At 39.8% G+C, this 14,232-nt stretch overlaps 1 protein-coding gene across 5 annotated transcripts in view; it reads left to right on the top strand.

Annotated features, from left to right (window-relative positions):
* efr3a (EFR3 homolog A (S. cerevisiae)) overlaps positions 1-14,232 on the top strand; it is a 255,404-nt gene that overhangs the window by 98,298 nt on the left and 142,874 nt on the right. For all 5 annotated transcript variants that reach the window (XM_041189698.1, XM_041189697.1, XM_041189696.1 and 2 more), the window contains 3 exons: positions 2,708-2,835; positions 8,971-9,121; positions 12,322-12,443. In XM_041189698.1, coding sequence (XP_041045632.1) covers positions 2,708-2,835; positions 8,971-9,121; positions 12,322-12,443 — 401 coding nt within the window. The remainder of the gene's footprint in view (positions 1-2,707; positions 2,836-8,970; positions 9,122-12,321; positions 12,444-14,232) is intronic.

The raw sequence follows: 14,232 nt of genomic DNA, 5'->3' as shown, positions 1-14,232 counted from the left end.
AATCTATCATAGCACCAATTTTACCAGCAATCTTTGGGGAAAAATAAACACTGTGTTTCTTAACTTCTCCTGGCTAGGTGAAACATTTCACCCCCTCTTTTGAATTCAAGCTAGTCTGGTTTATTTAAGAATGCAAATATTCCCTTTGCACTTCACATTCTAAAACTTGCCCCATGTTTACCTATTTGACATTTCAAACCTAGCTTATCTTCTGATACATCAAAGCCTTCAGCTGCCTTTAATTCAATTAAGTTTTTCTCGCACATACGCGCACACACACCATAGACACAGACCCCACTATTACTCTACTTTACAATAAGTTCTAAATAACATTGAAAATTATTATACTTTTCTGATAACTACAATTTCAACTCAAAACCAAAAAATCAGCCCAAAGCAACTGAGATTACCATTCCTCTGAATGGGAAGAGAACAAGATCTGGAAGAATCATAAAGCATCCAGACCACCTAAATTTACAAAGTCAAAGATTTGAGCTGTGAAAGGAGTAACATGTAAAGAAAGATTGTACTGTTTGTGTTGAGTAAAGATTTGGTAGGGGCAGCGATGCTGTAGCATAATGATGCTCGGGTTAGAAAGAGTTTAATGTGGGACTGAGGTTACAGTACTGCCCACAGTATGTTGTAGAGATGCACATAACTGTAGATAGGCACCAGAATGGTGTAGGGAAATTCTGAGGGAAGTCTGAATGATGATAGCACCTAGATAGGGTTATATTTTGTAGATATGTATATAGTTATGGGTTAACAATAAAGGGTTTATGTTGAACCACACAAACCTCCAGACCTTTTAGTGAGACACCAAACAACTTTACAGCACTTACTCAATACTTACCCTTGATCACAAGCTAGTCCCCTTGGGCTCAGTTCCTATTCCTTGGTTGTGACACCACTTGTTTACCTTTTCTGCCTGTTGTTTTATGATGCTGTCTGTGACTGTACTGTCTTTGTGATCTTTGTATCTTCCATGGTGCTCTCTGCCCCAAGAATTGCTTTAATTGGCCTTTTTCTTTGACATAGTATGTTTAATTTAAAATCTCTGTTTTTAATCAGTCTGAGAAATAGAGTACTGAAATGCCACCAGTGGGCTCATGCATGCTGAGTGCGAAATGTATGTCAACAGGGATGTTTCCTGCACCTGGGTTTCAGTTGATGCAGAAAATTATCTTTTTTGGACAACTTTGCTTCTAATCAGATTGATTCCTCCATTTACATGTGTTACTAAATGAGGCACCGCCTAATGGTCAAAGTGTTGACAGTAGTTCTAGTCTGCACCAGCTCTAAGCTGCCTATCCTGAGAAAGAAATTTCTTATATCACATTTGTGAAGCTTGAACTCTACTGTTGGAGTTTTATTCTTAAATATTGCTAGATTTCAGTTGATTTAGGGAGGTCAAACAGTTACAGGGATTACACAATAAATGGGAATATATTAAGAGGGGTAGATGAAGTGAGAGATCTTGGCATACAAGTACACAGTTCCCTGAAGGCAGCAGTTCAAGTAGACAAGGTTGTAAAGAAGGCATATGGAATGCTGTCCTTCATTGGCAGAGGTATAGAATATAAAAATAAGGATATAATGTTGGGATTGTACAAAACACTGGTGAGGCCACAACTGTAGTATTGTGTGCAGTTCTGGTCACCACATTACAGGAAGGACTTAATAGCTCTGGAGAGAGTGCAGAGGAGGTATACAAGAATGTTGCCAGGGTTAGAAAAGTGTAGCTATGAGGAGAGATTGGATAGGTTGGAGTTATTTTCCTTAGAACAAAGAAGGCTGAGAGAGGACTTGATTGAGGTGTACAAAATTATGAGGGGAATAGATAGAGCGGACAGGATAAAATTTTTTCCCTTGGTGGAGAATTCCAGAACCAGGGGACATAGATTCAAGATAATTGGCAGAAGGTGTGGGGGGAACATGAGGAAGAACTTTTTTTACACAGATGGTAGTGGGTGTCTGGAATTCGCTGCCCAAGTTGGTGGTAGAGGTAGAAACTCTTTTTAAAAGGTACCTGGATGTGCACCTTAAGCGCTGTAAGCTGCAGGGTGTAGGAAGGTGGGATTAGAAAGGTCACCTGGGTGTCCTCGGGCTGGCATGGACAAGATGGGCCGAATGGCCTCCTTCTGTGCTGTAACTTTTCTATGGGTCTATTATAATGCCCTGACGTGGCTATCTTCAATGGGTTAACCACATTGATTTTGCTGAATTGCACTATTAGCTGTGCGGTCAATCTGTGCAGAATTGTAGATAAAGTTGTCAGTTTTTACCTGGTCACAGGGTAAAATGCAAGTAAGGTTTTTAGCCTAATTTTCATGTTTGAAACTTGCAAAATAAATAGACCTGAATGACACCAGAACTCGGTATACTAATGTAATTTAAAGGTATTTATGTTGCTGACTATAAATAACGTTGGTTTAAGATTGGTAATCTACAAAATTGATTTCATTTCAGGTTTGGGTGTTTTATCAATCAAGACTATAGCGAACTGATTCTATATTTGGGAATGCTTGGTGGAGACACCACTTCCCAAAATGGATGAGTGTTACATTCCCTTGAGCATTAAAAGCATTTTTAATGAATTTAGCTTTGGGTAAAATGCATAACACCAAATCAGCATTTGTTTTAAAGAATAAACAGCAAACTATTTTTTTAAGTCACTTATTGAATCAATCCATTTTTTTTTTATCAGGATGGTCTTGTGAAAGCTGACATGGAGAAGTTGACCTTCTATGCAGTCTCTGCTCCAGACAAACTAGATCGAATAGGGAAGTATCTTGCGGAACGGCTTAGCCGGGATGTTGTCAGGCATAGATGTGGGTAGGTAATTTTATTGCTTAAAAAGTGTGATAATTTATTTTAAAAATATCAGTAATATTATTCAATAAAACATATTTTTTGAAACGTCAGTATCTTTTAAAAAAATTACTCAATATATACCGAGAGAAATAAATTGGTGTGGGCAACCACAAAGGTATAGTTGTTCAGGATGTGGAATCGCAGATTTTCAGTACTCAGCTGGGTAAAACACCTGCTCTGCGATGTGATACATTGTGCCTCAGTGGCTTCAGAGAGTGTAAGAAAAAATGTTGAGGTGGTGAATTTTCAAATCCTCGTTTTTGAGATTAAATCCTGTTAAGATTTTCTCATTCCCTGATTACAGCATCTTTCCAGTTAGTCGGTTGGTACAGAACTTGCATATTGTTGAAAAAAAGAGACATACTGTCAAAGCTCTTATTCTTCCACACATTAGGGCAGAATCACAAGAATTCTAAATTTCAAAGGGAACAATAATTTATACTGCAGAAGAAAAAAGTACTGATTGCTTGGCAAGTGGACTCTGATAGAGGCATTGCCGTGGAGAATGTGTTAGGGAACAGTTTTCCCCAAGCTTTTGTTTAGATGAAAAAATCACAAAGACATGTCCAGGATTTGTGCCTTTTTCAACTAAACAAAACTAACCTGCACCTCCCCATTCCTGGAACCATTCTGGTAAATCTCCTCTGCACCCTGTCAAGGACCCTCACATCTTTCCTGAAGTGTGGTGACCGAAACTGGATGCAAAACACTATTTGGGGCCTAACCAGAGCTTTATAAAGGTTCAACATAACTTCCCTGCTTTTGTACTCAATACCTGTATTAAATAATCAAGAATATCCAATGCTTTGCTGCAGGGTGTAGGAAGGTGGGATTAGAAAGGTCACCTGGGTGTCCTCGGGCTGGCATGGACAAGATGGGCCGAATGGCCTCCTTCTGTGCTGTAACTTTTCTATGGGTCTATTATAATAACCTAAGGTGTCTATCTTCAATGGGTTAACCATAATTTTGCTGAATTGCGCTATTAGCTGTATTAAATAATCAAGAATATTCTATGCTTTGCTGCAGGGTGTAGGAAATGGGATTAGAAAGGTCACCTGGGTGTGACCCAGACTCCACACATTCCACAGACTTTTTAGAATTTATTGCCATTCTCTATCCCCTCGGCCAAAATACATTACCTCACGCTTGTCTGTGTTAAATTCTGTTTGCCACGTGTCTGCCCATTCAGCTAGCCTATCTATGTAATGTAATAGTTGTGTCATTATCTCACTGTTTGCTTCCAACTTGGAGTAGTATCGGCAAATTTTGAAATCTTACTCCATTTTCCAAGATGCAAGTCATTTATGTATCACAAAAAAAAGCAGCAGTCCTGGCACTGACCGTTGGGGGACTTCACTGTTTTTTTGGACTGGAGAGTGGTAAACAACCATCTACCACAACTCTCTGCTTTCTGTCATTAAGCCAATTTTTAAAAATCCAATTGCACACCGGCCCTTCTAGTCCATAAGCCTCAATTTTGTTAATCAGCCTTTTCTGTGGTATTTGTCAGGCGCCTTCTTAAAAACATGCTCTTCATTCCCTTCATCAACCTTCTCTGTTACTTAACCAAAAAGATCAGTTAAATTAGTTAAACATGATCTGCTTTTTACAAATCCATGCTGGATCTCCTTAGTTAATTCGGACCTTTCCAATTGCCTGTTGATTTTTTTTTCCCCTCCTGATTGATTATGGATTCCAAAACCTTATCCACCACTGATAAACTAACTGGCCTGTGGTTGCTAGAACTGTCCTTGCACCCTTTCTTGAATAAGAGTGTCACATTTGCCACACTCCAATCCTATCGCACCTCCCCATAGCTCTGGAAGATTGAAAGATTAAGGCAATCCCTTTGCTATCTCCACCCCCATTTGCTTTAGCAACCAGGGATGCAAGCCATTGAGACCAGGTGACTTGTCTACCCTTAGCATAGCCAGCTTTTCCAGTATCAACTCTTTTCCAATTTTCACCCCATCTGCTTCCATCAATATTTTGCTGGGTTCCTCTTCCTTAGTAAACACAATACAAAGAAGTCAATAAGTATTCTAGGCTTCCTCCATGCCTGTAAGCATATATCAGCCTCTTTATCCGCTGATAAGACCAACTCTACCTGTTTACTATCTATTTGCTGGTAGAAGAATTTTGAGTTCCCCTTTATGCTGATTGCCACTCTATTCTCATACTCTCTTTGCTCTTCACACGCCCCCCCGCCCCCCCCGCCTCCCCCTCCCAACCTGTTGCATTTGACCTGGTTCTCACTTGAAGAATTCAGCTAACATGCATCATGTATACTCCTTGTTTTGTTTCACCTTAACCTCTATCTCCCTTGTCATCTAAGGAGCTCTGTTTTTGGCTCTTGTCAGTCTCTGGTTTGATTTTATCCTGGCTAGATCCCTTATTATCACATTAAAATTAGTCCTTTTCTAATTTAGAAGTTGAATATTGCTGAAAAGAGAGACCCATTGCTGAAGCTTTTCGTCTTATTCTAGCTCCTTTAAATTGTCCGGGAGCTTGGAGGACCTATAGTTCCCCGTTGCTCTCTCCATTGCTGTGCCTTGGCCAATCAAAGTCAACTTACCAACTTACCCTTTTCTCCTGTGCTTCAATTTGTTGTAAATGTATTAAATTTGGCATTCTTGCATTTGTCCTGATGGGTCCAATGACAACATGTCTCTCATTTCTGCAATATTCAGGTTCTCTACTACCAAGGAACAATTTAGAAATTCTATGAGATTGTTCCTTGCTCTTCTCCATTGCTAATCTAAACCTTATGATGATCACTCTTACCCAAATGTTCTTCCACAGTCATTTGGCCCACTTGGCCCACCCCATTTGACGTATGTTCAGGGGAATTTTCTTGATCAGTATGCCTCCCAGTGAGCAACAAGGCATCGCTGGATCTGGTTCTGGGGAATGAGATGGTTCAACTGCCAGTAGAGAAACATTTGGGGAACAGTGAGCATTGTATCATAAGGAAAAAGCTATGGAAAAAGGACAAGGAGCAATCTAGAGTAAAAATACTTAATTGGAAGAGGGCCAATTTCACTGGTCAGAGAATACATCTGGCCCAGGTAAAATTGGATTCAAAGATTGGCAAGCAAAACTGTAACAGAGTAACGGACTGCCTTCAAAGAGGAGATGGTTTGGCTGCAGTTGAGGTGCATTCATAAGTGGGGGAAAGGAACGGCCTGGATGCTGAAAGAGGTCGAGAGTAAGATGAAGCGGAAAATGGATGTTTATGATGGGTGTCAGGTTGATAATCCGAGTGAGAACCAACCTGTATATAGAAAGTTCAGAGACAAAGCAAAAAAGGATATAGGAGAGGTAAAGAGAGAATATGAGAATAGACTGGCAGCTAACATACAAGTGAATCCAAAAGCCGCCTATAGGGATATAAAGAGATGGGTAGTAACAGGAGGGTTGGGGGCGATTAGGGAACATAAACCAGCAAGCATGGCTTAGGTACTAAATGAGTACTTTGCATCTGTCTCTACCAAGGAAAATTATGCTGCTAAAGTCAGAGTGAAAGAGGAGATAGTTCAGGTACTGCGTGGGCTAAATTGATATTTTTTTTAAAAAGTGGCATTAGAAAGGCTGTTTATACTTAAAATTGATAAGTTACTGCGACTGTATCAGTTGCATCTGAGGATACTGAAGGAAGCAAGGGGTAAAAATACGGCTGCACTCACCTTTCAATTCTCCAATCTTCCAATCCTCCTTAGATACAGGAATAGTGCCAAGAGGACTGAAGAATTGCAAATAGGCCAGCTACAGGCTAATCAATTTAACTTGGGTGGTGGGAAAACTTTTATCAATGATAATTTGGAATTACATTAATAGTCACTTGGACAAGTGTGGATTGATTAAGAAAGCTAGCAGTGATTTGTTTAAGACAAATCTTGCTTGACAAGCTTGATTGAATTTTTTGATGAAGTAACAGAGAGGGTTAATGAGGTTTAACGTGATTGATGTACGTTGGACTTCAAAAGACCTTTCATTAAGTGCCACATAATAGGCTTACCATCAAAGTTGAAGCCCATAGATAAAAGGGGCAGTAGCAGCTGGATAAAATTTTGCCCTGAGCGACAGGAAACAAAGCAGAGGTGAACAATTGTTTTTTGGACTGGAGGAAGGTGTATCGTGGGGCTTCCCCAGGGATTGGTACTAGGGCCACTGCTGTCCTTGATATGTATTAATGATCTTGACTTGGGCCCACACAACATAAATTCAAAATTTGCAGATGATACAAAACTGAAATATTGTGAACTGGGAGGGGGATGGTGATAGACTTCAAGAGGACATAGGCTGATGGCAGACCGATGAAAAGTGAGGAGTGATTCATTTTGGTGGTAAAAAGAAGGAAAGGTAATATAAATTAAGGGTGCAACTCTAAAGAGGGTGCAGGAACGGAGAGACCTAGAGGTAAATGTGCATATATCATTGAAAGTGATAGGGCAGGTTGAGAAACCGATTAAAAAGGCATATGGGATCCTGATTTTTATAAGTAGAGGCATAAAGTACAAAAGCAAGGATGTTCTGATGAACTTTTATAAAACACAGGTTCAGTTTCAACTGGATTATTGTGTCCAATTCTGGGCAATATAATTTAGGAAGGATGTGGAGACTATAGAAAAGATCTATGAGAATGATTCCAGATGAGAGATTTCAGTTACGTGGATAGACTGGAGCAGTTGAGATTGTTCTCCTTAGAGAACGCTAAGGGGAAATTTGAAAGAGGTGTTCAAAACCATGAGGGGTCTAGAGAGAGAAACTGTTCATATTAAGAGGCTTGAGAGCCAGAGGACACCAATATAAAGTGAATAGCAACATGACTGGCAATGAGAAAAAAAAAATATTCAGTGAATAGTTTTGATCTGGGTGTGGTGGAGGCACACGATCATGGTTTTCAAAGTGCAATTTGATGAGCACCTGAAGTGCGAGAATTATTAAGGCTGTGGTTAACGGCATGGGGAATGGGACTGGTGAATTTGCATGACTGGCCAAATGTCGGCCTTCTGTGTTGTAACTATTCTATGCTTTTTGATATTCTGGTGTATTTGAATCTTTCAGTGGCCCCATTGTTTCCTTTTTTAAAATACCTTTTTGAGGATATCGATGGAAGTCATCAAAATTTTTGGTTTAATCTGTTTTAGCTCTTGATATTTCTTAATCTGACCCCTTGTTTTTATGTTGGTCTTGGTCCACATGCTACACTTTAGAAACATTTGGTTTTTACCCTCTTTCTCTAATATTCCCATTTGATGACCATGAATTTATAACCTAATCTAAAAGCAAAATACTGCGGATGCAGGAAATCTGAAATAAAAATTGAAAATGCTGGAGATACTACTTGGGTCAAGCAACGTTTGTGGACAGAGATATAGAGTTAATGTTTGAGATTGATGACCTTTCATCAGGAATTTTTCAGAAAGAAATGGCCCTTCGCCTTTGACAATTCCCAAGTTGCTGGCCTGAAACAGCTCAGTTCATTTAGACACGTTTTTGTTTTTTTCCTTTGTCCCATTGCCCTTTTGTCTTGTACCATTTGTTGTGCTGTTTAATATCTCCTGCCATCCATAGTACCACAGGTCTTTCCTTTTGTTTTTCTCCCCACCAACATTCCCTTCCCACCACCATCTTTCCGAGCTCTGTATTTGCTTAAAATTCGTTACATCTCTAACTTTTCCCAGTTTTGATGAAAGGTTACTGACTGGAAACATTGTTTCCTGTTGCAAAGATACCGCCTGACCTGAGAATTTCCAGCATTTTCTGCTGTTATGCCCCTCCAGTTTTTGGTCAGAAAACAGTTCTTCTCTATTGACCTTAAGTAAATAAAATACAGTTGTGAATGTAAGATTTGTTCTTAATTTTCCTTGCCTCTGATGAGGAAAAATCACTCCTTTCTCTATAGCATCTCTACATAATTAAAGCTTCTCATCCCTGATATTGGAGAATCTTTCTTCCACCTTTGTCATGCCCTTGACGTCTTTCCTAAAGTAAGACAGCCAAAACTGGACAAAATTCGGGTGGGGTGGGTGAGAAAGGGGGAACAAAGAAGTCTGATGTATGTAATGAAGTTGGTCCATTTGTTGTTTGTAGGTATGTTTTCATTGCGATGGAGGCACTGGACCAGCTTTTGATGGCTTGTCATTCCCAAAGCATTAACCTCTTTGTTGAAAGCTTCCTTCAAATGGTGGCCAAACTATTGGAGTCTGGAGAGCCTGAGCTTCAAATTCTTGGCTCCAATTCGGTAAGTAGTGTGAGCAGGTATGTTTATTTAAATTGGATGTGGATCATGGGTTACTCATGCAGTTTAGCACATTTTTTAGTAGCAGCTAAAATATCTATTGTAGAAATTGTTGAAGATGGTGATGAAACCATCATATTAAAGTATTTGCAGTGTTTTTATATAAGCTTTTGTGAAACTCATTGTACCAAATCATCATTCTATTCCATATCAATGGAACACATGTCTACCTAATTGACAAATTCCAGAGCCTGATTCAGGTGCATTTATTTCATGGTTCCAATGTTACCAGTGTGCCTTGTTTAGAGTGCTTATTTTCTGTGCTTTGTAGACAGAACATGTACACACATTGCACCCGTTTCAGCTAAACAAAATAGGTGACAGCCATTCACTGACTCATTCCCCAGGGCAATGCCTTGACCAATCAGGGTCAAGCTGCCTAGTTTAAATGTCAAACAATGCTTGGCAGTTAACTGTCAGTCACCATTTCTGTTGCATTCTCCATGGCAATGCCTCTACCAATCCAAGTCCACTTGCCAACCAATCAGCACTCTTCACATACAATAAAAACTTGCTTTCCCCTTATATTGGTATTCTTGCAGTGTCTTGATGAGTGCAAGATGAAAAGCTTCGACATGTCTTCTTTTTCAGCAATACTCTATATAACTAACTTGCAAACAATGCATTGCTCTGAGATCTTGATTTTCTCACTTTTATATTGGGTCTTCAACAGGGAAAAAAAACATATGCTGGCAGGATTTCCAATTGCCTAAAGGAAAACATTGCAGAAAATATTTTTTAGGTGGCAGCTATGTTGGCAATAAGGAATAGAAGAATTTGGAAAGCCATTGCTAGATGTAGCCTGATAACTGGAAGCTTCTTGGAATTTCTTTGCAGTCTGTTTTGAGGCCCAAAAAATCCCATATTGTCTTAAGGCCATTCCATCTATTATTATAGAATCATAACCAAAAGCTCTGTGAGCTACCTGTCTTCCTACCAATGCTTGCTATTTTCATGGAGATATGAGAGGCCTTCTATATTTCTCAGAACTTCACATTTGCTGTATAGAAATATGTTTTTGTTATTGAAGTATTGATTACTTAAATCTTGAGATTTTGGGGATTAATGTTTCAAAATTTTGATTACAATAAGTTCTTGTGTATTAAAATAAAATCTGCACTGCTTTAATTTTTTGTATAGCTGTAGCACTGTTTATTGTTGGATCATTAAAAGGAATTGTGGTAGATAACTTTTTGAAAATTGTAATTTATTACTTTTTTATTACCCCCCTTTTTATTATGAAAGTTGAAGCTCCACTATCGGCAAGCTGAGCAGGAGTAACCAAAAACGTCTTCCCTTCACCTCCCCCCCCCCCCCTCCCCCCGGCAGCTTTCCGCAAGAAATGTTCCCTCTGGGACACCCTGGTCCACTCCTCCATCACCCCCTGCACCTCAACCCCCTCCCACGGCACCTTCCCACAAAACCGCAGAAGGTGCAACACCTGCCCCTTCACTTCCCCCCTCCTCACTGTCCAAGGGCCCAAACATTCCTTTCAAGTAAAGCAGCGCTTCACTTGCATTTCCCTCAATTTAGTCTACTGCATTCGCTGCTCCCAATGCGGTCTCCTCTACATTGGAGAGACCCAACGCAGACTGGGTGACTGCTTTGTGGAACACCTTCGGTCTGTCCACAAGCATGACCTAGACCTCCCTGTCGCTTGCCATTTCAACACACCACCCTGCTCTCATGCCCACATGTCCATCCTTGGCCTGCTGCACTGTTCTAGTGAAGCTCAGTGCAAACTGGAGGAACATCACCTCATCTTCCAACTTCGCACTCTACAGCCTTCTGGACTGAATATTGAGTTCAACAATTTTAGATCATGAACTCTCTCCTCCATCCCCACCCCCTTTCCGATCCCCCTTTTTCCAATAATTTATAATTTTTTTTTAAACAACTATTTTTATCTCTTGCAGCATCGGCGGAGAAGAAAAGAGTTGACGTTTCGAGTCTTCATGACCCTTCGACAGAACTGTCGAAGGGTCATGAGGACTTGAAACGTCAACTCTTTTCTTCTCCGCCGATGCTGCCAGACCTGCTGAGTTTTTCCAGGTAATTCTGTTTTTGTTTTTGTTTTGGATTTCCAGCATCCGCAGTTTTTTTGTTTTTATTTTTATCTCTTCCCTCCTATTTTTAAATTTATTTTGATCTATTGTTTCAACTCCACCTTTTAGCCCATTTTGATCCCTTCCCCCCACCCCATCCCCACTAGGGCCATCTGTGACTAGCTGGCTTCCCTTAATGTCCCCATTAGCACATCCTTTAGATAATATCACCACTGTCAACACTCCTTTGTCCTTTTGTCTCTGATATCTTTGGCAGTCTCTTCTTGGCCTCCACCTATCACTGGCCTCCTATCGAGCTGTTCCGTCCCACCCCCTTCTAGCTCATATTTCATCTAATTTCTATATGTCTTAGTTCTGATGAAGGGTCATACGGACTCGAAACGTCAACTGTATCCCTCTCCGCAGATGCTGTCAGATCTGCTGAGTTTTTCCAGGTATTTTTGCTTTTGCTCATATTTTTTCTATTTACCGCCAGGGCTCCTGGCCTGCCACCAACCTTAAGGTTGGACGGGCAGGTCCTTTAATTGTTTCAATGATCCTGTCAATGGCCTCAGTTGGCCATTGACAGGTCGGTGGGCCCGCCTTCCTGAAAATCTAAATAGGGTGGGATGACCTCGGGGTTTCCCCCCGACGTCATCCTGTGTCGTTTTAAGCGTCGGCATGCGGGCCCCACCCCTTGCTCGCTGACAGCAAAATTCACCCTAGGTATCTACCTGTGCATTCTCACCTGTTAGTGCATTCCCAATGCCTAAAGAATTTAGGCAGAGTTGAAAGAGATATAATTTGGTAATGGGTAAATCGGAACTTTAATCAGTTGATCATTTGTATTACCAGCTCAGGGTGTTAATGATTCCCATTGTTTGTCTATCTTGGAGCAACCTAACTCTTAAAATATTGGCTTGTCAGTTTAACTGGAGTTAAATTGCAAGAATCCCAATCCCAAGTGAGAGTCTAACCCTCCAGGTCCTTCAGTGATCCAGATTGGCTAGCCAATTCAAATACTTCAACTGAAAATTGTATCTTCACAATTTGTGCAAGTGCCTATCCTATTAATTTTTTTTATCTCATCATCCCTAGTTTGTCAAGTTTGCAAATATCGAGGAAGACACTGCTTCATATCACAGGCGCTATGACTTCTTTGTGTCTCAGTTCAGTGCAATGTGCCATTCTTATATTGATGATCTGGAAAGCAGAACTCAGTGAGTACATAGGCTAGTCTTAATTTTAGTGCTCTGTTGTGCATGTCATTTGTTGTGATCTGGCAAGTATTATTTAAAAATAATTTCTCAAATCATTTTCTGATATACTATATTGCACATCATTTTTTGATGGTTAGTTTGCAAAGAGCTGTAAAATATCCAAATAGATTTTTTCTCTAGTCTTTGACAGTACAGATGGCTTTCTGATGCAAATGAATCTCGATCAGATTGATGTAGACAGGTTTTCACAACGCCTTCACACAACTGACATCAAGAGCTGCAGTTCTCAGATTTTAAAAATAAAAACCCTTAAAATTGAAATTTTTGTGTCAGGGATGGGTGCTAATTTAATCCCTGGAACAATGTGCTAATTAATGTGGAAAAGTATTCTGATGACGCAAGCTGTGTTTCAATGGCACAATGTTTCTATTTTAGTACATCTCACATTGCATTTAGTATATGTAAACTCTGTTCTGTAGCCCTAGGTGTTTAATTTGCAAGTTGATAAGTTAGACACTTGCAAAAGTAAATGCAATCCACATCATAACTTGGATATGTTCAGTAGGTCTGAATGAAAAGCCATCAACTTGAAATGTTAACTGTTTCTCTCTCAACAGATGCTGCCAGACCTGCTTAGTATTTCCAGTATTTTCTGTTTTTATTTCAGATTTCCAGCATCCATAATATTTACTTTTTGTACCACATCATCTACCAGTTTACAGCTTCTGTGTTTCTGCAATGCATTCATGATTATTTTACATTTTAAAAAAAAGGACAAAAAAAATTAAGCTTTGAGTATTTGATGACTATCAAAGACATTTATATTGCATAGTTGTTCAAAAGTGAATGCATAAATCTGTAAACTGTATAAGATTTCTAGTATTTAGCTGAAGGCTATAGCAAAGGCTCTCAGCATCCTGAGTGAAGACCTGTACTCGGAACGAACTTGCCCCAAGCCAAACCATGTCATTTTCCCACATTATGCTTCATCTGCCAAATTTTTGCCCACTTACTTAACCTATCTATGTCCCTATGCAGACTTCGTATGTCCTCTTCACAATGTAGTTTCCTATCTACCTTTGTGTCATCAGCAAGTTTAGCAACATACATTTGGTCTATTCATCCAAATCATTGACATAAATTGTAAATAGTTGTGGTCCCACCACTGATCCCTGTGGCACTGCATTAGTTACAGCTTGCCAACCTGAAAATGACCCGCTTATCCCTACCCATTGCTTCTTGTTAGCTAACCAATCGTTTATCCGTGCTAATATGTTACCCCCATACCCATATGCTCTTATCTTGTGTAGTAACCTTTGATGTGGCACCTTGTCAAATGCCTTTTGAAAATAAAAGTATACCACATCTATAGATTTCCCTTTATCCACCTTTCCTGTTCCTCAAAAAATTCTAATAGATTAGTTAAACAATTTCCCTTTCACAAAGCCAAGTTGACCCCGCCTGATCACATTATGATTTTCTAAGTATTCTGTTATAACCTCCTTAATAATGAATTCCAGCAATTTCCCAATGACAGATATTAGGCTAACTTGCCTATAGTTTCCTACTTTGTCTCCATCCTTGAATCTGCTGGGACACTTCCAGAATCAAAGGAATTTTGGAAGATTATAACCAATGAATCAAGTATCTCTGCAACCACTTCTTTTAAGACCCTAGGATGCAGGCCATCTGATCCTGGAGATTTATCAGCATTTAGGTCTAATAGTTTTCTCAGCACCTTTTTCTTGGCAATGGCTTTTGTTTCAAGTTCCTCCCCCCACCCTCATTC

This window comes from Carcharodon carcharias, chromosome 6 (assembly GCF_017639515.1).
Source record: "Carcharodon carcharias isolate sCarCar2 chromosome 6, sCarCar2.pri, whole genome shotgun sequence".
In the NCBI taxonomy this organism is placed as follows: domain Eukaryota; kingdom Metazoa; phylum Chordata; class Chondrichthyes; order Lamniformes; family Lamnidae; genus Carcharodon; species Carcharodon carcharias.
The sequence above is the reverse complement of the archived record's forward strand: the minus strand, read 5'-3'. Positions and strand labels throughout refer to the sequence as shown.